This window comes from Mobula birostris, chromosome 2 (genome assembly GCF_030028105.1).
Source record: "Mobula birostris isolate sMobBir1 chromosome 2, sMobBir1.hap1, whole genome shotgun sequence".
Taxonomy (NCBI): Eukaryota; Metazoa; Chordata; class Chondrichthyes; order Myliobatiformes; family Myliobatidae; genus Mobula; species Mobula birostris.
In genome coordinates, this window is record NC_092371.1 from 121302943 (window position 1) to 121328240 (window position 25298).

The 25298-nt window shown below is 39.9% G+C and overlaps 2 protein-coding genes across 5 annotated transcripts in view; one reads left to right on the top strand and one right to left on the bottom strand.

The window, feature by feature from the left end:
• trmt61b (tRNA methyltransferase 61B) overlaps positions 1-21776 on the top strand; it is a 40697-nt gene extending 18921 nt beyond the window's left edge. For both annotated transcript variants that reach the window (XM_072247154.1, XM_072247163.1), the window contains exons 7-10: positions 6386-6499; positions 12216-12313; positions 19571-19689; positions 20892-21776. In XM_072247154.1, coding sequence (XP_072103255.1) covers positions 6386-6429 — 44 coding nt within the window. In that variant the 3' untranslated portion in view covers positions 6430-6499; positions 12216-12313; positions 19571-19689; positions 20892-21776. The remainder of the gene's footprint in view (positions 1-6385; positions 6500-12215; positions 12314-19570; positions 19690-20891) is intronic.
• spdya (speedy/RINGO cell cycle regulator family member A) overlaps positions 5440-25298 on the bottom strand; it is a 34737-nt gene continuing 14878 nt past the window's right edge. For all 3 annotated transcript variants that reach the window (XM_072247191.1, XM_072247182.1, XM_072247177.1), the window contains exons 3-7: positions 22317-22375; positions 21846-21931; positions 16958-17129; positions 12128-12413; positions 5440-7215 (exon numbers count right to left, since the gene is read on the bottom strand). In XM_072247191.1, coding sequence (XP_072103292.1) covers positions 7127-7215; positions 12128-12413; positions 16958-17129; positions 21846-21931; positions 22317-22375 — 692 coding nt within the window. In that variant the 3' untranslated portion in view covers positions 5440-7126. The remainder of the gene's footprint in view (positions 7216-12127; positions 12414-16957; positions 17130-21845; positions 21932-22316; positions 22376-25298) is intronic.

Sequence of the window (25298 nt, forward strand, 5' to 3'; positions counted from 1 at the left end):
CTCTTTGAAATTAATGGCTGGATTACCTTCATATTTTATCTTTTTTCTCCTTATTGCTTTTATAGTTGGCTTCTGTTGGTTCTTAAAAACTTCCTAATCGTTTATCTTCCCACAAATTTTTGCTACATTGTATGCCCTCTTTTGCTTTTATGCTTATTTTCACTTCCCTTGTCAGCCATGGTTGCCTCATCCTCCCTTCAGGATGCTTCTTCTTTGGGATGAACCGACCCTGTACTTTCTGATTTACTCCCAGAAACTCCGGTCATTGCTGCTTTGTCGTCATCCCTACTAACGTCTCTTTCCAATTAAATTTGGTTAGCTCCTCTCTCATGCCTCTGTAGTTCCCTTTACTGCACTGTAATACTGATATATTTGATTTTAGCTTCTCTCTCTCAGACTGCAGGGTGAATTTTGTCATATTATGATCATTGTCTCCTAAAGGTTCCTTTACCTTGAGGTCCCTAATCAAATCTGGTTTATTCTACATAGTCCTTCTGTTGGGATCCAGCTGATTTCCCCCAATCTATCTGTATAGTGGAATCTTCCATGACTGTTGTAACATACATTTTTACATGCATTTTCTACCTTCTGTTGTAATTTGTACCTCACATCCTGACGACTGTTCAGATGCCTGTATGTACTACACACAGTGGCCACTTTATTAGGTACTGTAGTGGAACTCGGTGTGGTCTTCTGCTGCTGTAGTCCATCCACTTAAAGGCTCACGAGATGCTCTTTTGCATTCTACTGTTGTAACACGTGGTTATTTGAGTTAGTGTTGCCTTCCTGTCAGCTTGAACCAGTCTGGCCATTCTCCTCTGACTTCTCTCATTAACAAGGCATTTATGTGTACAGAACAGCTGCTCACTTTTTGTTTTTCCACACCATTCTCTAAAATCTAGAGACTGTTTTGCGTGAAAACCCCAGAACAGCAATTTCTAAAAATCATTCAAAGTTAGTCACTTCTTCCCCATTCTGATATTTGGACTTAACAACAACTGACCCTCTTGATCATGTCTGCATGCTCTTATGCATTGAATTGCTGCCACATGATTGGCTGATTAGATTTTTGCATTAATGAGCGGGTGTACGGGTGTACTTAATAAAGTGGCCCCTGAGTGTAACTCCCATCAGGATCTTTTTATCCTTGCAGTTTCTTAACTCTTCCCAGAAGGATTCAACAATTTCTGAACCTATGTCACTTATTTCTAAGGATTTGATTTCATTTTTTGCTGACAGAGCCACCACTGCCCCTCCTGCCTACCTGCCTGTCCATTTGATATGATGTGTGTCCTTGAATGTTAAGCTCCCAGCTGTGATCTTCTTTCAGTCACGACTCGGTGATGCGCACATCATATCTGCCAATTTATAACTACACTATAAGATCATCTACCTTATTCCATACACTGTATATATTCAAATTTAACACCTTTACTAACACACATCAAAGTTGCTGGTGAACGCAGCAGGCCAGGCAGCATCTCTAGGAAGAGGTACAGTCGACGTTTCAGGTGGAGACCCTTCGTCAGGACTAACTGAAAGAAGAGCTAGTAAGAGATTTGAAAGTGGGAGGAGAGGGGGAGATCCAAAATGATAGGAGAAGACAGGAGGGGGAGGAATGGAGCCAAGAGCTGGACAGTTGATTGGCAAAAGGGATATGAGAGGATCATGGGACAGGAAGCCCAGGGAGAAAGAAAAGGGGAAGGGGGGGAAATCCAGAGGATGGGCAAGGGGTATAGTAAAAGGAACAGAGGGAGAAAAAGGAGAGAGAGAGGAAGAATGTGTGTATATAAATAAATAAATAACGGATGGGGTACAAGGGGGAGGTGGGGCATTAGCGGAAGTTTGAGAAGTCAATGTTCATGCCATCAGGTTGGAGGCTACCCAGACAGAATATAAGGTGTTGTTCCTCCAACCTGAGTGTGGCTTCATCTTTACAGTAGAGGAGGCTGTGGATAGACATATCAGAATGGGAATGGGATGTGGAATTAAAATGTGTGGCCACTGGGAGATCCTGCTTTCTCTGGCGGACAGAGCCTAGGTATTAAGTGAAACGATCTCCCAGTCTGCGTCGGGTCTTGCCAATATATAGAAGGCCACATCGGGAGCACCAGACGCAGTATATCACCCCAGGCGACTCACAGGTGAAGTGTCGCCTCACCTGGAAGGACTGTCTGGGACCCTGAATGGTGGTAAGGGAGGAAGTGTAAGGGCATGTGTAGCACTTGTTCCTCTTACAAGGATAAGTGTCAGGAGGGAGATCAGTGGGGAGGGATGGGAGGGGTCGAATGGACAAGGGAGTCGCGTAGGGAGCGATCCCTGCGGAAAGCAGAGGGAGGGGAGGGAAAGGTGTGCTTAGTGGTGGGATCCTGTTGGAGGTGGCAGAAGTTACGGAGAATATGTTGGACCAGGAGGCTGGTGGGGTGGTAGGTGGGGACAAGGGGAACCCTATTCCTAGTGGGGTGGCGGGAGGATGGAGTGAGAGCAGATGTGCCTGAAATAGGGGAGATGCGTTTGAGAGCAGAGTTGATGGTGGAGGAAGGAAAGCCCCTTTCTTTAAAAAAGGACATCTCCCTCGTCTTGGAATGAAAAGCCTCATCCTGAGAGCAGATGCGGCGGAGACGGAGGAATTGCGAGAAGGGGATGGCATTTTTGCAAGAGACAGGGTGAGAAGAGGAATAGTCCAGATAGCTGTGAGAGTCAGTAGGCTTATAGTAGACATCAGTAGATAAGCTGTCTCCAGAGACAGAGACAGAAAAATCTAGAAAGGGGAGGGAGGTGTTGGAAATGAACCAGGTAAATTTGAGGGCAGGGTGAAAGTTGGAGGCAAAGTTAATGAAGTCAACGAGCTCAGCATGCGTGCAGGAAGCTGCGTCAATGTAGCGAAGGAAAAGTGGGGGACGGATACCAGAATAGGTTCGGAACATAGATTGTTCCACAAAGCCAACAAAAAGGCAGGCATAGCTGGGATCCATACAGGTGCCCATAGCTACACCTTTAGTTTGGAGGAAGTGGGAAGAGCCAAATAATTAGTAAGAGTAAGGACTAATTCCGCTAGGCGGAGCAGAGTGGTGGTAGAGGGGAACTGGTTAGGTCTGGAATCCAAAAAGAAGCGGAGAGCTTTGAGATCTTCCTGATGGGGGATGGAAGTATATAGGGACTGGACATCCATGGTGAAAATAAAGCGGTGGGGGCCAAGGAACTTAAAAGATCGAAAAGTTTAAGAGTGTGAGTTGTGTCACGAACATAGGTAGGAAGGGATTGAACAAGGGGGTAAAACCGTGTCAAGGTATACAGAAATGAGTTCGGTGGGGAGGAGCAAGCTGAGACAATAGGTCTGCCAGGACAGGCAGGTTTGTGGATCTTGGGTAGGAGGTAGAAACGGGAAGTGCGGGGTGTGGGAACTATAAGGTTGGTAGCAGTGGATGGGAGATCCCCTGAGTGGATAAAGTTGGCGATGGTGTGGGAGACAATGGCCTGGTGCTCCTTAGTGGGGTCACGATCGAGGGGTAAATAAGAGGAGGTATCCGTGAGTTGTCGCTGTGCCTCGGCAAGGTAGAGGTCAGTTCGCCAGACTACAACAGCACCCCCCTTATCGGCGGGTTTAATAGTAAGGTTAGGATTAGTGCAGAGGGAGTGGAGAGCAGAGCGTTCGGAAGGAGTAGGGTTAGAATGGGAACAAGGTGCGGTGAAGTCGAGACGGTTGATGTCCCGTTGGCAGTTAGCAATAAAGAGATCCAGAGCAGGCAGAACACCAGAGCGGGGTGTCCATGAAGAGGAGGAGGGTTGAAGATGGAAGAAGGGGTCATCTGTGGGGGTGGAAGAGTCCTTGCCGAAGAAGTAGGCTCGGAGACGGCAGAAGAATAGTTCCGCGTCGTGGCGAATGCGGAACTCGCTGAGGTGTGGGCGAAGGGGGACAAAGGTCAGGCCCTTACTGAAGACAGATCGTTCTGCATCAGACAGTTGAAGGTCAGAGGGGATGGTAAAGACCCTGCACGGATGAGAGCCTCCTCTACTGTAAAGGTGAAGCCGCACTCGGGTTGGAGGAACAACACCTTATATTCCGTCTCGGTAGCCTCCAACCTGATGGCATGAACATTGACTTCTCAAACCTCTGCTAATGCCCCACCTCCCCCTCGTACCCCATCCGTTATTTATTTATTTATTTATATGCACACATTCTTTCCCTCTCTCTCCTTTTTCTCCCTCTGTTCCTTTTACTATACCCCTTGCCCATCCTCTGGGTTTCCCCCCCTCCCCCTCTTCTTTCTCCCTTGGGCCTCCTGTCCCATGATCCTCTCATATCCCTTTTGTTAATCAACTGTCCAGCTCTTGGCTCCATCCCTCCCCCTCCTGTCTTCTCCTATCATTTTGGATCTCCCCCTCCCCCTCTCAAATCTCTTACTAGCTCTTCCTTCAGTTAGTTCTGACGAAGGGTCTCGGCCCGAAATGTCGACTGTACCTCTTCCTAGAGATGCTGCCTGGCCTGCTGCATTCACCGGCAACTTTGATGTGTGTTGCTTGAACTTCCAGCATCTGCAGAATTCCTCGTGTTTGCGTTTTAACACCTTTAGTCCTGTATTCATTACCCTTTTCAATTTTGTCTCCATATTACTGGAAGTTAATTTTTTATCCTTTTCTAACCTTTGTCCTTTTTTATTGTGGAGACTTCTGTAACATCTCCTGCACTTTCCTTCCCCTTTACTTTATCCTTACTTTTCTAAACTGTTGAACTCAATCCCCTTCTATTTAGTTTAAATCTCTATCCACAGCCCTAGTTATATGGTTTTCCAGGACCCTGGTTCCAAGATGGTTTAGGTGGAACCTGTCCCATTGGAACAGCTCCATTCTTCCACAATACCAACGCCATTGTCCCATGATTTCAAAGCCACTTCTCCCACACCAGTTTTTGAGTCATACATTTAGTTCTCTAATTTTATTAATCCTGTGCCAATTTGCATGTGGCTCAGGTAACAATCCAGAGATTGTTACCTTTTTGTTCTGCATTTTAATTTAGTCCTTAGCTGCTCAAATTCTGTCAGCAGAAGCTCTTTCCTTGTTTTAACTATGTCCACAAGGACTATGACAACTGGATCTTTCTCCTTCCACTCCAAATTCCTCTGCATGTCAGATGAGCTGTCCCAAGCCCGGGCACCAGACAGACAGCACAGCCTTTGGGACTCTCAATGCTTGTGAAAGAGTAGTGTGTATAACAATTTTTTCTTCTTACCACACCCACCCCCCGAATGACTCCCTGAACCAGTTCAGTAGCTCATCCTTCTTGCGGCCCCCACTCTCAACCTCACAGAGAGCAACAATTCATTGTTTTATTTCCCAAATATATTTTGTTCTCAACCTGATATCACATATTGGATGCATGTGGCCAAGCCTCCTCCAGCATTAAAGCAGGCTCTCTGGTCATTTGTTCAGTTGGTATTGATGGAAATTTGCAGTTTACAAGTTTACTACAGGAACAGTGATAGCACTTCTGCCCGTTGGTTGGAAAGAAACATTGGAACAAACACAAAATGAGCAAGGTGCTAACTAAGTTACAAGTTGTGTCTTTCTTCTTAATCAATCTACAAACTATGGGAAACAAGTTCTAATATTTACATGGCTCTTTCAACTTTATTGCACAGTTCAGCATTTTTAAATTAAATTACAGGATATGAGCATCACAAAGCCAAGCTTGATTGCCTGTTCTTGATTGGTCATAAGATGGTGGCAAGAACCCTTGCCTACTAGTGCATTTAGCTAGTAATTGAATCGGCTACAGTCCTATTAAGAGCTAGTGATGAATGGGGAAAAGCAGGGAAAACTCAGCACTGTTGGAGGGTGAGTGGGGTTGTCAGCTTCCAGCAATGTGCCCCTTGTTGAGTACGCATTAGTATAATAGAAGAACAGTAGTTCACAGACTGGAACAGTGAGCAAGTGATTCATTAATCAGGTAGGGTTACCCTATTCAGACAATGTTCACTGTTTTTCTTCCACATATGCTTTGTTTCCAGCAGTTATTTTTGTTTCAGGTTTACTGCAGCTGGACCTTGTTTTTTTTAAATCAAAGTACGTTTGTACATAAATATCACCACATACTCTCTTGAGATTCATTTTCTTGCAGGCATTCAGAGTAAGGTAAAGTGATATTTTTAATCTAGGGAATGATAAATTTTGAGGGCTTAAAAGAGGGAGGTATTAAAGGCATTAAAAATCAGAACACAGTCCAACAGCAAAAAGTGACACAAGGACTGAACTACTGCCTGAGAATAAGTATCTGTACCCTGACTTGTTGGATAACACCCAGTTCTATATTCTTATATCATTATGCATAAAGTTGTTATATTTGTAATAAGCAATTCTCAGTGTTCTATGTTTTCTCCTAAAATAGCTTTCCTTGTCAAGCTGAGGAAACTTAAACCGGCCCTTCAGTGAAACCAGGACCCATGAAATGAAGAGTTTAAAAACATCTGAATTTGCTGGATATATTGTAAAGTTCTACTCTGTACATAAAATTATACTTTTTTTGGTATTTTCTCTTGCTTATATTGTGTTTTTACAAACATTTTACAGGTAGGAAGGACAAGATAGAAAATTATTTAAACATAGGATGCCTAGAATAAATTCATGCCCACAAAAAGAAATATGTTTGCTAGTGGACAGGTAGTAAATTACTTTAAATAGTAACCATTGAATAAAAAGGAAAAATGTAAATTTGATAGTATGAGACCAAATCAAACCTACCTGTTTCAATCTAATAATCACTGTGTAGCACTAGAATATTTTAACCACATCTGCAGTGATGGTCATGGAAATACCTCATGAAAATTGTTTGTAAAGCACATTTCATTTCTTTAAGAATTTCATACAGGGTTGTATCTTAATTTATATCAGCAGAGTATGTTAATATCATATTCACACTGTAAAATAACATCAGTGATGCAATTCAGTGTGAGCTCGTAAAGAAATGATCCCTTTGATGCTGGTTATTAAGAGGGAACTGTCAGTTCTTCACTTTTTCATTTCCATTATATTTACAATAGAAGGAATCTGATGTTGTTAAAAGTAGGATATCCGTCCTCAGTTCTGCATATTACTGTGACATGAATCCAACATTATTTGCAACGCATCCTTACTCCTCATTTCCATTAAACCAGTCCATGGCTGGGTCTTTTACACCAGGGTTATACATTCTTCCCCCATTTTGTATGGTTTGATTGTCTAAGAGGGGAAAAAAATGTTGAAATACAGTTGTGCATATATTATACAAAACAAATCACAAAAGAGTGAACTGACTATACGCATGGGGGCTGAACCAAACAGATAATTGGCATATCATAAACACAACATTATATAACCATATAACAATTACAGCACGGAAACAGGCCATCTCGGCCCTTCTAGTCCGTGCCGAACTCTTACCCTCACCTAGTCCCACCAACCTGCACTCAGCCCATAACCCTCCATTCCTTTCCTGTCCATATAGCTATCCAATTTAACCTTAAGTGACAACATCGAACCTGCCTCAACCACTTCTGCTGGAAGCTCGTTCCACACAGTTACCACTCTCTTGAGTAAAGAAATTCCCCCTCATGTTACCCCTAAACTTTTGCCCTTTAACTCTCAACTCATGTCCTCTTGTTTGAATCTCCCCCGCTCTCAATGGAAAAAGCCTATCCACATCAATTCTATCTATCCCCCTCATAATTTTAAATATATCAAGACCCCCTCAACCTTCTACGCTCCAAAGAATAAAGACCCAACTTGTTCAACCTTTCTCTGTAACTTAGGTGATGAAACCCAGGTAACATTCTAGTAAATCTTCTCTGTACTCTCTCTATTTTGTTGATATCTTTCCTATAATTCGGTGACCAGAACTGTACACAATACTCCAAATTTGGCCTTACCAATGCCTTGTACAATTTCAACATTACATCCCAACTTCTATACTCAATGCTCTGATTTATAAAGGCCAGCATACCAAAAGCTTTCTTCACCACCCTATCCACATGAGATTCCACCTTCAGGGAACTATGCACCATTATTCCTAGATCCCTCTGTCTTACTGCATTCTTCACTGCCCTACCATTTACCATGCATGTCCTATTTTGATTAGTCCTACCAAAATGTAGCACCTCACATTTATCAGCATTAAATTCCATCTGCCGTCTTTCAGCCCACTCTTCTAACTGGCCTAAATCTCTCCGCAAGCTTTGAAAACCTACTTCATTATCCACAACTCCACCTATCTTAGTATCATCTGCATACTTATTAATCCAATTTACCATCCCATCATCCAGATCATTAATGTACATGATAAACAACACTGGACCCAGTACAAATCCCTGAGGTGCACCACTAGTCACCGGCCTCCAATCTGACAAACAGTTATCCACCACTACTCTCTGGCGTCTCCCATCCAGCCACTGCTGAATGCATTTTACTACTTCAATATTAATACCTAATGATTGAACCTTACTAACTAATCTTCCATGTGGAACCTTGTCAAAGGCCTTACTGAAGTCCATATAGACAACATCCACCGCTTTACCCTCGTCAACTTTCCTAGTAACCTCTTCAAAAAATTCAATAAGATTTGTCAAACATGACCTTCCGCGCACAAATCCATGTTGATTGTTCCTAATCAGACCCTGTCTATCCAGATAATTATATATACCATCTCTAAGAAAACTTTCCATCAACTTACCCACCACTTATGTCAAACTCACAGGCCGATAATTGCTAGGTTTACTCTTAGAACCCTTTTTAAACAATGGAACAACATGAGCAATATGCCAATCCTCTGTCACCATCCCCGTTTCTAATGACATTTGAAATATTTCTGTCAGAGCCCCTGCTATTTCCACACTAACTTCCCACAAGGTCCTGGGAATATCCTGTCAGGATCCGCAGACTTATCCACTTTTATATTCCTTAAAAGTGCCAGTACTTCCTCTTCTTTAATCATCATGGTTTCCATAACTTCCCTACCTGTTTCCCTTATCTTACACAATTCAATATCCTTCTCCCTAGTGAATACCGAAGAAAAGAAAGTGTTCAGAATCTCCCCCATCTCTTTTGGCTCCACACATAGCTGTCCACTCTTTTATCCCTCACTATCCTTTTGCTATTAATATAACTGTAGAAATCCTTGGGATTTATTTTCACCAGTTTCACCATTATGTGGGCTGTAGATGGGAATAGTTGGCAAAATGGTGTTACACAATATAATTAAAGGTTGTGCTTGTTATGGTCCATGTAATGTAATAATTCACTTGCTTGTTATATATTGCGAAGAGAAAAGGGTCTAGCTTTGACAATGATTTAACCCTTCACTAAACAAGCAGCCTTCAGATGAGAAATTCATTGTGATTACCTATTTGTGACAATAAATATCATTCTTTTTGCCTCCAGTCACCTTTATTGCCCACATACATATTTTCAACTGTATATTTCAATATTTGATGTAAATGAAAAGTCTTGGTAATAATATTTGTACTGGTAGGACAACAGAGTACGCTAACTGTTACAGGATTAAAGATTATTTTTCTGCTTTATCAAGTCTAACTAACTGATATGCTAAGCAATAATAGAACAATACTGTATCTGTACAGGCCCTTTGGCCCACAATGTCAGTGCTGAGCATGATATCCAAAAGCTTCCTGAATGCTATCATATTCCATTATTACCTACCATTATTATTCCAAGCACTGACCACTCAGTGTAAAAACAAATGTTTCCCCTTTTATCATAAAGCCCTGGCCCCTACTGTTTGACATTTCTGGAGAAAAAAGATTCTGGCTGTCTACCCTATCTATGCATCAGATTCTATGGACTCCCCTCAGCCACTAATGCTCTAGAGCAGGGGTTCCCAACTTTTATTATGCCATGGATCGCAGGTTAGGAGCCCCCGCTCTAGAGAAAACAATCCAGAGTTTGTCCAACCTGTCCTTAGAGCTAAGACGCTCCGATCCGGGCAGCATTCTAATAAACCTCTTCTACACCCTCCCCAAAGCTTCCATATCCTTGCTGAAATACAAGCTTAACTAAAGTTTTGTACAACTGCAACATGATTTCCTGCCCCTCACACTTAGTTCCTTGACCATGAAGGCATGACTTGTTTTCCACTGCCTATATTGCCATTTTCAGCGAGGTATGGACTTGGACCAAAAGATCACTCTGCCATTAACTATTTAAAATGCAACACTGCTTCTTTGGCTGTATTAAGCTCCACCTGCCACTTCTCTATTATGGACAAGCTAAAAAAACTTTTCAGCTTATTACATTATGGGCAACATTTTAATTAACTTGAATTATGAATTGAAATAACAAAGGCAATCGCAAAAATGGTGTGTCATAGGAAAACTTCATGGTGATTTTCATGATCAGCAGCCCAAAATCCATAATGTACACCCAAATGTATTCAGCAAGCAAAATCTTTGTCGTCTAATGTGATTGCTCATTTAACAGCACAAGAAACAGGAGTAGAAAAGGGACCACAGGCCCACTCTGCCATTCAATCCTTCTCATTAACACCACTTCCATGTTCTCCCCATCCCCCTTGATGGGTGAACAGCATAAAGGCTTATAACTTAGAGTAATTTTCTGTCTGCATTCTACTGCTACCAAGAAACGACAAATTTCTCGCCATTAAAATCAGTGATAATAAATCTGATTCTGAGTCTCCCTCATTACAGAATGACAAAAGGATTTCAATTGCATTAAAGGAAATCTTAAGTGACATCAGCTTTGAACCAAATCATAAGGATAAAGTATTAAACTTGTCAGGAAATAGTAAAATAAAATCAAATACTTCAAGATAATGGAAGTCTGAAATAAAAATTAAAAATGCTGAAAACACTTGACAGGTCAGGCAGCGTTTGTGAAGAGATAAAGTTAACATTTCAGATCAGTGACCTTTCATCAAAACTGGATGACTTATTATGTTTTGTAATTTCTGCTTTTGCTGTCAGTCAGAATTCTACAATTAGCATTCCTCACACAACTTTTGAGCACGTGTGAATGCTGCACAGCAGCATCCGTTTCTGCTAGTTATGATTTTTTTCTTACAATTACATGTTTTAGTTATACATTTACATATAACATCCATGTGATTAATAATATAAAATCACTTTTAACATTGACAAATGCATTTGCTGAAAACCTGATGAAAATTTTCACAAACGTATACCAATGGTGCCGGGGCACCCTAATTATATTATGCTATCATTTTGTGGGTTGCTGATGAATGTAGAATTCCCCTTGCACTCTGTATATTTCAAATAAAAGAAGGCATATTCCCATGTCAAAGAGTTATAGTGCAATATTAGACAGAAACAGGCCATTTACAACCCCTCCCAAATTCCTAGAACCAAAGAGCATTCACTTACAATATTTTATTTTCCCTGATAATACATCAGCATAAACTTCGGTCCCCAAACATACTGACAAAAGTAGAATAAATTTTTTAGAAGTCGTTCAAAACGGAATTATACATTGCGATTGAAATGACCTTTGCAGGACAGTGCTATAAAGTAGCTAACTCAGCTTTTCAGCAGTGAAATCTTCACTGTGCATTTATTACTCTACATTCAAGCACTCCAGCTTTCTCATGGATAGATTCCCATCTTCCATTTTCTAGAGTCTCAAAGCTTTGCTGTCTGTATCCTAACTTTCTAAGTTCCATCCACCTACTATCCTGTACCTTCGTACACTAAAATAATATAGCTGGTGGCTTAACTTAAATTTTAATCACTACTCTATGGCCTTGTACCTGTCCATCTCTGCAAATTGTACCAGCCCTCCAATTCTGGTTTCTTATGAATTAATGATTTTAATTACACATTTGGAGTGTAAATTTGGCTATCAAGACTACCTTCGTAATTGCCAAGTATCTTTGGCATCCATGAAATTCTGTTTTTGGTCAAGCTTTTGGTACTCTGTTCTACATATCTGAATCTGATACCCCTCTGAAGGGCCTTGGTATATCTGAGTAAATTACCAGCATTATACAATTGTTTTTATGCCGCTAAATGCCAAGTGTTAAAGGCTCCATATTTCATTTTGTACTGTGTGGTTCTCATGATTCCACCACCATATGTACTGTAAGTTTGACAGATTATAGGATTCTTACCTATTGATGTACAGCAAACAGCAGACTCCAGGTTATCTAGTTGTTGCTCAGAATTACTCTGATGAAAATCTTTCTTCCTTATAATTAGACTTTCACAAGAAGAAGATGATGATATATGCATGCTAAGATAATCCTCTTTCTGGGTGCAGAGTGAACAATGAACAGGTGTACAACATGGACCCCGAGGTATTTTGACTTCATTTTGTGTGTACCTTCTGATGGCACCACTATGATGTAGTGGCCTTATTCGTCGCCAGATGTAATGAGACGGAGCAATTGCCATTACCTGTAATAATAAAATTGTGTCACAGATGTGATGGTGGCCCAGAAATACACAAATCTAGAATTACTTCCATTTTTGTATAATGTATATTAGATTTATTATTGGTTCTGATAACTGTAAGATTCTGAAAAATGCACCTGGCAATAGGGGGCAACTATTGCTGCAAACTTCTAGCCATCTGATAAAATCACTGCATATAAATAGTAATCTCTAAATCACATAAAAATATACTTCCAGTAATCTTTGGTACATTTGGTTCTCATTATTATTGCTTAATCCAGCAATAAATAAAGGGAAAGGATCAAAGGAATGGACAAACATTTTCTTAATTTTCTTGTTTTCTTTCTTTTCATGTGTCAACTGGGTCAATAAGTACCAATTCATCTCCAAATGAAATGTTATGGATTCAAATCCCAAACATAATCCATTTTAGTAATTTCATGTCTTTGTAAGAAGAAACAGAGGCAATTCAGATGAACCGAGAAATATTTGAACACTGTTTGAACAACTTATCCATTTCTAGCCAGTGTTGACCACAGCCATACCAACAGATTAAATCTCACTGATATCTGAGATGAAATAACTGGTGTCAAACTAATTAAAAAATATTTAATTGAGCTATCACAGAAATGTAATATCTTTTATTCACGTGTAGCTTTTTTCTTGGGTGTATAAGACTTTGCATAGATCACATTTGGAGTATTATCTGCAGCTCTGGCCAGTACATCACAGGAGTAATACTGAAAGCTTTGGAGATGATACAGATGTTTATCAGGATACTGCATATATTAGAAAGTAATAGCTATACAGAGAGGTTGGACAAACTTTGATTGTTTTCTCTGGAGTGCTGAAGGCTGAAGAGTGAGCTGATAAAGGTATATAAAATTATGAGAGGAAAATAGCGGATGATTGCTTGGGTTCCTTCCCCGCCCTCCCATGTGGAAATGCCAAATACTAGAGGGTACAAGTTTTAAAGTGAGAAAGGAACGTTTAAAGGAGATTTATGAGACTTTTTTTTTTACACAGTAAGTGGTAGGTGCCTGTAAAACACTGCTAGAGGAAGCAATGGAAGCCAATATGGTAGCAACGTTTAAGAGGCATTTAAACAGATAAATGAAGAGGCAGGGTATAGATTTGAAAAAGACCATCTGCAGGCAGATGTACAACTTAATCATGGTCAGCAGAGGCATCATGGATCAAAGAGGCTGTTCTATGTGTTGTACTGTTCCATTGGTCTATTGTGATAGAACATAATCTATCCATGTTCTATGTGCAATTGTACGAAGACACAAGTAGTAAAACTCTATTAATCCTGACACTCAGACTTTAATGATACCAGGCTGGTTAATTTCCAAACTATTGAAATATTACTCCACTGATGCTCCAAAACACTTTGAATTCCTTTTTATTAGTTGTTATGCAGTAGGATAATAAAACTTTCTGGTGAACATGGTACTTTTCAATCTGGCATGGGAATTAACCCCCAGTGTGTTAAAAGGAGCACAACAAATATCACTTGGTCAACCAGATGCTACACCATCAAATTACCAAATAGCTCAATAGTAGCTAATGAAAGTTTTACTGTAACTTCCCAGCGAAGGAGCAAGCATTTATTTAATATTGCAGTGGAACGCTGATAGTAGTCATACTTTATTGATCCCGGGGGAAATTGGTTTTCGTTACAGTTGCTCCATAAATAATAAATAGTAATAAAACCATAAATAGTTAAATAGTAATATGTAAATTATGCCAGGAAATAAGTCCAGGACCAGCCTATTGGCTCAGGGTGTCTGACCCTCCAAGGGAGGAGTTGTAAAGTTTGATGGCCACAGGCAGGAATGACTTCCTATGGCGCTCAGGCTGCATCTCGGTGGAGTGAGTCACTGGCTGAATGTACGCCTGTGCCCAACCAGTACATTATGTAGTGGATGGGAGACATTGTCCAAGATGGCATGCAACTTGGACAGCATCCTCTTTTCAGACACCACCATCAGAGAGTCCAGTTCCATCCCCACAACATCACTGGCCTTACAAATGAGTTTGTTGATTCTGTTGGTGTCTGCTACCCTCAGCCTGCTGCCCCAGCACACAACAGCAAATATGATAGCACTGGCCACCACAGACTCGTAGAACATCCTAGGCATCGTCCGACAGATGTTAAAGGACCTCAGTCTCCTCAGGAAATAGAGACGGCTCTGACCCTTCTTGTAGACAGCCTCAGTGTTCTTTGACCAGTCCAGTTTATTGTCAATTCGTATCCCCAGGTATCTGTAATCCTCCACCATGTCCACCCTGACCCCCTGGATGGAAACAGGGGTCACCGGTACCTTAGCTCTCCTCGGGTCTACCACCAGCTCCTTAGTCTTTTCCACATTAAGCTGCAGATAATTCTGCTCACACCATGTGACAAAGTTTCCTACCGTAGCCCTGTACTCAGCCTCATCTCCCTTGCTGATGCATCCAACTATGGCAGAGTCATCAGAAAACTTCTGAAGATGACAAGACTTTGTGCAGTAGTTGAAGTCCGAGGTGTAAATGGTGAAGAGAAAGGGAGACAAGACAGTCCCCTGTGGAGCCCCAGTGCTGCTGATCACTCTGTCAGACACACAGTGTTGTAAGCACACGTACTGTGGTCTGCCAGTCAGGTAATCAAGAATCCATGACACCAGGAAAGCATCCACCTGCATCGCTGTCAGCTTCTCCCCCAGCAGAGCAGGGCGGATGGTGTTGAACGCACAGGAGAAGTCAAAAAACATGACCCTCACAGTGCTCGCTGGCTTGTCCAGGTGGGCGTAGACACGGTTCAGCAGATAAACGATGGCATCCTCAACTCCTAGTTGGGGCTGGTAGGAGAACTGGAGGGGATCTAAGTGTGGCCTGACCATAGGCCGGAGCAGCTCCAGAACAAGTCTCTCCAGGGTCTTCATGATGTGGGAGGTCAATGCCACCGGTCTGTAGTCATTGAGGCCACTGGGGCGCAGCGTCTTCGGCACAGGGACGAGGCAGGACGTCTTCCACAGCACAGGAACCCTCCGGAGCCTCAGGCTCAGGTTGAATACATGGCAAAGTACTCCACACAGCTGAGGGGCACAGGCTTTGAGCACCCTGGTACTGACACCATCCGGTCCTGCAGCCTTGCTTGGGTTGAGACGTTTCAGCTGTCTTCTCACCTGTTCAGCTGTGAAACCCACCGTTGTTTTTCGTGTGGGGAAGGGGTATAGTCATGAGAGCATGGTGGGGGACTGTGAGGAGGGGTAGGAGGGGGGAGTGGAATATGTGTTGGTTGGGGGCCGACAACAGATGACTCATGTGGGGGACTCATGTCAGATACATGACAAAGGAATAGCATGGGCTTCAGTTAGGAAAACACAAACTAATGGATTGCAGTAGAGATGCTTGTCTACACCTACAATATGGGAGTCTGTTAGAACAGACATCAGTGTATTCAAATCAGAGGTAACAATGAGCTAGATTTCTAAACATTATTTAGGTGAGACAATTTCATACTGTTGGCAATGTCTGTTTTTGATACCATAATGTTTAATCCAATGTTAGGGAAGTGGAGTTCCCACTCCTGTATCCAGCACAAGTTGTTCCACTGCTTTTGGGAGCAGTTGCAGTTGAGATACACTGCTTGGGATATAATGAAGGTTAGTTTGATATTGATATGCAATCCTAGAAGTTGCTTTGTACTTAACTGCAAACCAACACAGAGAAAATCTATCACTTCCTAACCACTCTGGATGAAATGCATGGGCATAGCCCACACAGAGTTGTTTTAGCACCACTTACGCAATGTACAATTTGTAAGTTGAGTTCTTTTTTGCCTGTCTACCAATTTTTCCTCTGGACTTTTGACTTTAGAGCATCACACTCTGAACATCAGGTAACTTAAGAGACAAGTGGTATCTCACTACTGAATATTCAAGCTATACTTTTCCAATATAGCAAGTGAATGTATATAATGTCTAACTAATTTGAGAAAAGAAGGTATATCCAGTTTCTTGATTAAACAATATAGCTGTGGTAACTATTAAATTATGAAGTTCTCATTGACTTCGCTTGTAATTCCTTAAGAATTCTGAAGGTTTTGGAGGAATAAAATTAAAATTGCTCTGGGTAATTAATAGATTTTATAGAGTAGGGAGAATTTTTTTCTGATTGGAGTCTAAAGTAAGGGGACATTTCCTGAAAGTCAGAGTTAGGGAATTCAGAGGTGATATTAATGCATCAGATGAAGTTGTAACTCTTTCAGAGTTGTCAGTTGATGAATGAAAATTCAACACTGATAGGTTTTTGATCAACAGGTGCTTTATATAATAAGTAATCAGGCTGGACAAATGAAGTTTGGAGATTAACCTTGTACCAACAAAATGACAGAGGAGGCTGAATATTCTAAGTGTTTCTGGGCCATCCTTTGAGATAAAAGGCATTGTGTGGGGAAACCATCAGCAGAAAGAATAGCAAATTAGGTCTGATTATGTGTCTATTCTGAAGGGCAATATTTATACTTAAGTGATACTGCTGTTATATGTAGTTTCCCTTACCTCCTCACAGCACCGTTTGCTTACAGCTGCCCTATAATTGATTTTTGCCCAAAGTTGATCTCTCTGCTTTAAAAAATCTGGGAATAATTTCTTCCACTTCTTTCCAAGAGCCCACGGAAAGATTTCATACTTGTATTCTTCTTCATCCTCTTCCATAGTATTGGCTAAATATCTAATAAACAGGGTAGAAACATTTTCAAATATTTTTCATGTGTATATATTTACTCCCTCCTGCTATTGGTTGTGTTTCAGTCTCCTTCTACGCTCTCCCCATCAGTGGAAGCACAGAACAGATTGTGTGTAATCTTTACCATAGTCAAAACTATTATCACAACATGGTATAGATATAATGGTCATTAAAATATTATTTTCAAATAATTTTCACCTTAAAGACATTTTTAAACCATTGTATGTTAAGGAATGGATAATGAAATAAAAGAGTTTCTGCAAGTAAAATATAAAGCAGATACGTTCGCCATTAAGGAAATCTAATAATCAAAACTAATTTGAGTGAGACTATATTTTGGTTAGTCAATTCCTATAGCACACTCAGCAGAGAATTTGGGGAAATAAGTTCTGTGTTTAAAATAAGAAAATACATGAGTATCTTAAAAAGATTCCATAAATAATGGAAATTGTATGAATCAATGCTGTCATTTCCCATGTACCTTGCTAGATACCTTCCTCAATTATATTACATACAAAATGAAATTTCCAAAATAAGAGTTGGAGACTTTTCTTCACCTTTGATGATGAATTCTTCTCATTCTGTTTTAATTTACATTTATTCAAGAATTTTATTTCAATTGTTCTGGTGTCACTTCACATAGCTTTGTAGAAACAAGGTTCTTTGCATTTCTCCTACATTTTGTCCATTTTGCACCTAATTCTTTAATTTTAAAGGACAGATGTGTTCCTTCTAGTGGGTGTTAACTGCTTTTTATCTCTGATGAACTCATTCCAATTCCTGGCTAGTAATGGGTTATGGCCTTGGGTTTTAGAGTATGTACTACCTTGCTTTTGCAGCATTAAAAAACCCATGCATGACATTGCTGTGGCTGATTTACTGGGCCTCCCGCACTTCCTCCATCTACCATTTGTTCTTTTGGTTCTTCTCTGCTCGACCTTTGCCTTCAGCTGTCAGAATTGTACAGGATAGAAACAGGCCTTTTGGTCAAAATTGTCTATGCTGACTAAGTTATCTACCTGAGCTTGTCCTATTTACCTGCCCCTGAACCCTCCCTATCTATGTAGCTCGCTAAATGTTTTCAACTGTTATAATTGTACCCGCCTCCACAGCTTTCATTCAGCTCGTTCAATATGCCACCATCATCTGTGTGAAAAAATTGCCTGTCAGATCTCCTTCAAATCTTCTCCTTTTCACCTTAAACCTATTGTTAGATACTTCTGTTATGACCAAAGGAAAAATGGCTGGAGTTGCATAGCATTTAGGGCAAGGCTGTTAATTAGGTGCACTAAAAATCAAACTAATTAAAAGTCAAAAAAACGATTAGCAAAATTAATGAAAAGAAAATTGTTTACATTTACAAAAAGATATCTACCAGAAAACAATAGCTCCGTACTTAATTTTTGTTCAGTGTGAACTCCTGGCAGCCCCTATCTCTCCCTCACTGAGGGCGATGAGCTCCTTTTTATTCGGCACTAGGACATACCATCTTTAATTACTAACAAAGTTAACTTAAGACTACAAATTAATTAGAATATGATGCACTCCACAATGTAGTTACAATCATGTTACAAAATAAACAGAAGTAGCTACCTTAAATACACAATATGAACAACAGATACATATTTTCACATCCTCATTACTAAAGAAACAGAATATTCCACTGTGCATGGTGGAAAAGGCACCATAAAGCAACCCAAGCACACCAGCTTGGTTTATGACCCATTATGAAAATATACTGAGGAAGACAATGAAGTGTGTCCACTCAGCACAACAGCAGCAGAATGACAAGGCAATATTTGTGTGTGTGTGTGTGTGTGTATGTATGTATATATAAGTGTGTGTATAAGGAGTGTGTTTACTGAGTGCTGTCTGTCACACTGATGCTTTTCAGTTTTAGACTGCCCTACCCTGAGAAAAAGACTAACCATTCATCTTATCCATGCCCCTCATCATTTTATAAAAGATCACTCTTTTTTGGGAAAAAAAGAAGTCCTAGTCTATCCAACCTCTCCTTATACTTCAAGTCCTCCAGTCCTGGTCATAATTTCATGAAACTTTTCTGCATGCTTTGCAGCTTAATGACATCCTTCCTATAGCTGGGTAACCAGAAGTGCACACAGTATACAATACTCCAAATGTAGTCTCACCAATGACTTGTACAGTTATAAAATGATATCCCCACTCTTGTGCTCAATGCCCTGTCTGATGAAAGCAAGTGGGCCAAATGTCTCCTTCACTTCCGTTTATCCGTGTCATCACCTTCAGAGAACTATGCATCTGTAACCTCTAGTTCTCTCTGTCTATAAACAGTAACTCTTATCTCAGTTGCATTCATCCGATATTATTTATCTTTCATGATTTTATTGTGATTTTATGCTGTTGTTTGCAATTGTTATTTATGTCTTTTGTCAATGATATTACAGCTCAGGGTGTTCCAGAATCCGGAGTTCAGTTCAAGCACCATTCTGTACGTCCTCCCCATGGAATGTGTGGGTTTTCTTTGGGTCCTCCAGTTTCCTCCCGCAGTCCAAAGACATACTGGGTAGGTTAATTAGCCATTGTAAATTGTCCCATGATTCGGTTAAGGTTAATCCGGTTTGTCGGAGGCTGCTGGAGTGCTGTGGCTTGATGGGCCTACCCTGCGCTGTATCACTAGTAAATAAAGGAACAAATGAATGAATAAATAAATAAATGTAAGTGAGATGATGTGTTAGCCAGGATCCTAAACTAACAGCTTCGGATCATTATCTGCAGATTTTTGGGTTTATCTCTCTTCAGGGCTACCAATGATGCATGACACAAGTAGACACAAAATGATTCCTCATTTAAAAAGTGCACGGGAAAATGTTTAAACCATATCCAAATTGATGACACCAATAGAATTGATCCACTTAAGGATCAGACAAAGAGGTACATGGGAGAAAAGAGTCTAAGAACATATTGATAAACGCTGAAAACAAGAGGAAGCTTGTGGGGCATTCACCATATTACTTATCCCTCTGAGTAAATTCAAAGCAACACTAAAAAGAAGTTAAAAATGTTTTCAACCCATCAATAGTACTATGTAAATGTTAAATTTACTTTCATTTAATTGATTCTGGGAAAGCGACAGAGCTTTAGTGTTAAAAAAAATTATAAAACTTAACCTAATTATATACTGCTCATAAGAAGAAAATATGAATTCAAAATGTGATTAAACATTGGAGAATGACATATTATTTACTTTCCATAGAACATGAAGCAGTAATTCAAAAAAGAAACCCCAAAATATTGCATTTAGACTGTTTCTTTAACTTAGTAAGATATTTTTGTTTATTTCACTGGAGATTCAAAATAATATCCTGACAATGAGTTACATGAAAAAGGACAGAAAGCGGTTGAAAATGAAAATGAGACCAGTGAATTTAGAAATGCAAAGAATATCAGACAAGAGATCTGAACTGGAAAAACACAAATATCTTGGAGGGCTGAAGAATATTACAGAGGTGGTTAGAAATTAGCACACTGAGGAATTTAAGAATGATGAAAATATCTGCAAGGCATTTTTACAAGATTTTTTTTCTTTTCCCCAAGAGGAGAAACTGGAAAATCTGATGTTAATGAATGAAAAGATTCTGAGAGGAATGGACAATATAGATAACAAAAGGTTCATTTTTCTTAAGGAGAAGAAGCAGTATCTCATTTAAGAGTAGAGATCTTCTTTAGTCAGACCATTGTTGATCTTTGGAATTCTCTACTCCATAGAGATTTTGGATTCCATGAAAGCCAGAGGCTTGGCATTTCCACGATTGAATGGAATATTCAGAAACTTGCTGACGGAGTCCAGCCATCAAGAAACTTGACACTAAAGACGAAGCAGCTTGCAACTTCCCAAAATACTTACTCCCACCATCACTGGCACACTGTAGTTGCAGTATTGACCATCTACAAGATGCACTGCAACAACCAGGCAAGGGTTCTTGAATAAAATCTTTAAAATGTTCAAACTTTACCACTAGAAATGCAAGGTCATCAATCACATGGGAATAATTATATGTTTTCTTCTAAGTCACATGCCATCCTAATTTCAAAATTTCATCATCTGTTGAAAGAGAAAAGGGGTTAACTTTTCAGATTGAAGACCCTGTGACATCAACTCTGGTTCTCCTCCTCAGATATTGTCTGATTCTCTGAGCATTTTCTGTTTTCCAGCATCTGCAGTTGCTTTTTTTTTGATTTTCAAAACTTCATTACTGGTGCAAGATCTTAGAACCCTCTACCTAACAGCGTTGGGGGAAGACCTGTGCTTCAGGAAGCCTTGCCAACTGTGCACAGTATGCCTGACAAACTTGCCTTGATGAAAATCTAATTTACTGAACATGAAGAAATATGCATCTGAAATGTAAGATGATACAAGATATCCAAATATTTTCTCCTCTAACATTTTAATTTTCTTCCTTTGTTCAAAATTTTGTTATTCATAGTAGTAGTTCTGTTAATCAGAGTTCCAATGTGTAACTAACATTGTTTGCCAAAGAACCATGCAAAAGTAGGCAAATTAACCATTCATCTCTTTTCATTTGTGGGATAGCATATAGGCATTTTGAAGTGATGTGCATCTTATTATATGTTAAATTCAACCTCAATATTAATCTTTAAACTTTCATTGCAATAAACAGCTACTTAAATACCAAAAATGTCTAGAGCAGCAATACTTACAAAGCAACAAAGAAATTCATTCTGGTTTGTTCACTTATTTCAAAACCAGCTCTCTTGAAATATACAAAGGTCATAGCTAAAAGGTACTGAAAAAATAAGTGAAAGGATTAGTAGAATTAATTTGCACTGAAGCAGAAGCAAATTATCTTCCTAGAAGCAACTTGCTTTTTACTGTGACCAATAGCAAATGATTACAATTCTGTACAGATACACAATTTCACAAAATACATGCAGATGAGGGTATTTTATTCATCGAAAGTAACCATTATATTCATCCATTTCAGTAGCTAATTCCTTACAAAATGAAACTAATATTTACACCTATGGCTGTTCTCCCTGGAAAGCCATTCCACATGTTGAGAAACTTTTCAATGGATATCTTCTGTAATCAGCCCTAAGTTTATCTTTCATTGCTTGATCTAAAAACTGTTTCTATTGTTAAAGTTTGAGCCAGTTTTGTAAATTGCATACCTTGTCAGAGACCTTACAGCAGCAATCCATCCACAGAAAGTCTTGGATTAGGTCATCATCTGTGAAGCAGCAGGAATAAAATTGAAATTTAATGTTAAGGGCAGAATTTGATTGTAATGAACACATTAAAGGATAGAGATTTTAAAATATTTTGGATAAAATTTGGTCAAGCCAGTTAGTCTCCATTCCCATCAACTATCTGCTTAACAGGGCCAGAGACAATTACAATACATAATATGGCAAATCTGAATGTTAACACTTGGTGGTTGAAGAATTCTGTTAGGTAGATAAGTGTTTTTTTTTTTGCTTACTTATACTGACGTGGTAATTCTACTTACAGAGCAGCAAAATGACATTCTGATGTTTATATTAAACTAGTCGTTAAGTTACTTGGACAAATATTAGTGTAATAATGGATCTATTTGAAGACCAAGTCCAATTATAGATATCTGAGCACAAGATTCTAAATGCACAGTGGGATGACTATTGTTATGTTGAAAGATTAAATCATGGACCCTTCTGCAAGTTTTAAGTCACCTGGCCAATATTTATGCCTTAATGAACATGATTTTGCTGTTTATGATTGTTCAGTGTGTAAAATTAGCTGCTGACTTTCCTAAATTACAATACTCCATCAATTAAAATGTTGCTTGGAAAATAGAGGGGTTAGAAAATGTGCTACACAAATGCAACATTCAACATGTGATAAGTATTATGCACATGTATCACAAACAGGTCAGGATACAAAATAAAAAAGGATAGATTTTCCCCTATGCTTGATTAATACAATTTGCTGAAAGTCAGCCAAAACATTTCAAAAGGCAAGAGGGAACCAGAGTGATAGGGCTGAGGATGGGATAGTTGGTTTACAAACACAGGCAGCATGTAATGAGACTGCTAGCAAGGACAGGCTGATGAATGGGCAAAATTGTAGTCAACGGGATGAGTTGCAATGTAAGAGGGTTCAAAATCAAAAAGCATGCCGAATATAGACTGAAGATATTATATTTGAATGTGCACAGTATACGGAATAAGGCAGATGAACTTGTAGCACGGTTAGAGATAGGCAGGTATGATATTATGCACATCACTGAGTCGTGGCTGAATAAAGATTATAGCTGGGAGCTTAATATCCAAGGAAATGCACTGCATCGAAAGGACAGGTAGGTAGGCAGAGGGGGTGGGGTGGCTGTGTCAGTAAAAAGCGAAATCAAATCCTAAGAAAGGGAATCAATCATTGTGGATAGAGCTAAAAACCTGCAAGGGTAAAACGACCCTGATGGGAGTTATATACAGGGCTCTGAACAGTAGAAAAGATGTGGGTGGCAAAGTACAACAGGAGATAGAAAATGCATGTCAAAAGGGCAATGTTCCAATAGTCATGGGGGATTTCAATATGCAGGTAGAATGGGGAAAATCAGGTTGGTGCTAGATCCCAAGAAGGGGAGTTTGTAGAAAAGCTACAAACGGCTTTTTAGAGCAGCTTGTGGTTGGGCCCACAAGAAAGGCAATTCTGGATTGGGTGTTATGCAATGAACTAGAAATTAATTAGAGAGCTTAAGGTAAAGGAACCCTTAATGGATAGTGATCATAATATGACATAATTCACCCTACAATTTGAGAGGGAGAAGCTAAAATCAGATGTATCAATAATGAATAGTGATCATAATATGACATAATTCACCCTACAATTTGAGAGGGAGAAGCTAAAGTCAGATGTATCAATATTACAGTGGAGTAAAGGGAATTACAGAGGCATGAGAGAGGAGTTGGCCAAAATTGACTGGAAGGGGACACTAGTAGGGATGACAGCAGAGCAGCAATGACTGGAGTTTCTAAGACCAATTCAGAAGGCACAGGATAGATACATCCCAAAGAAGAAGTATTCTAAAGGCAGCATAACACAACCATGGCTGGCAAGGGTAGTCAAAGCCAACTTAAAAACCAAAGGGAGAGCATATAATAGAGCAAAAAGTGCTGGGAAGTTAGAGGATTGGGAAGATTTTAAAAGCTAACAGAAGGCAACTACAAAAGTCATAAAGAGGGGAAAGACTGAATACAAAGATGAAATAGCCAATAATATTAAAGAGGATACCAAATATTTTTTTCAGATACATCGAGTAAAAGAGAGGCAAGAGTAGATATCAGACCCTGGAACATGATGCTGGAGAGGTAGGAATGGGGGACAAGGAAATGGTGGACAAACTGAATTAGTATTTTGCATTGGTCTTCATACTGGAATCCACTAGCAGTATGCTGAAGGTTCGAGAGTGTCAGGAGGCAGAAGTGAGTGAGGTTGCCATTACAAGGGAGAAGGTGTTTGGGAAACTGAAAGGTCTCAAGTTAGATAAATCACCTGGACCAGATGGTCTACACCCCAGGGTTCTGAAAGAGGTGGCTGATGAGATTGTGGAAGCATTAGTAATGATCTTTCAAGAATCAATAGATTCTGGCATAGTTCTGGAGGGCTGGAAAATTGCAAATGTCACTCCACTCTTAAAGAAGGGAGGGAGGCAGAACAAGGGCCAATTAGTCTGACCTCAGTGGTTGGGAAGATGTTGCAGTCCATTGTTAAGCATGCGGTTTAACAAGTACTTGGAAGCAGGCTTTGGCTAACTAGCAAGAGGCAAAGAGTGGGAATAAAGGGAGTCTTTTCAGGTTGGCTGCCAGCGTCTAGTGGTGTTCCACAGGGGTCTATGTTGAGACCGCTTCTTTTTATGTCAACATGGTTTCCTTAAAGGAAAATTTTGCCTGACAGATTCTTTGAGGAAATAACAAGCAGGTCAACAAAGAAGAATTGGTGGATGTTGTGTACTTGGATTTTCAGAAGGCTTTTGACAAGGTGGCACACATGAGGCTACTTAACAAGAGCCCATGGTATTATAGGAAAGATACTAACATGGATAGAGCACTGACTGATTTACAGGAGACAAAGAGTGGGAATTAAGGGAGCCTTTTCTGGTTGGCCACTGGTGACTAATG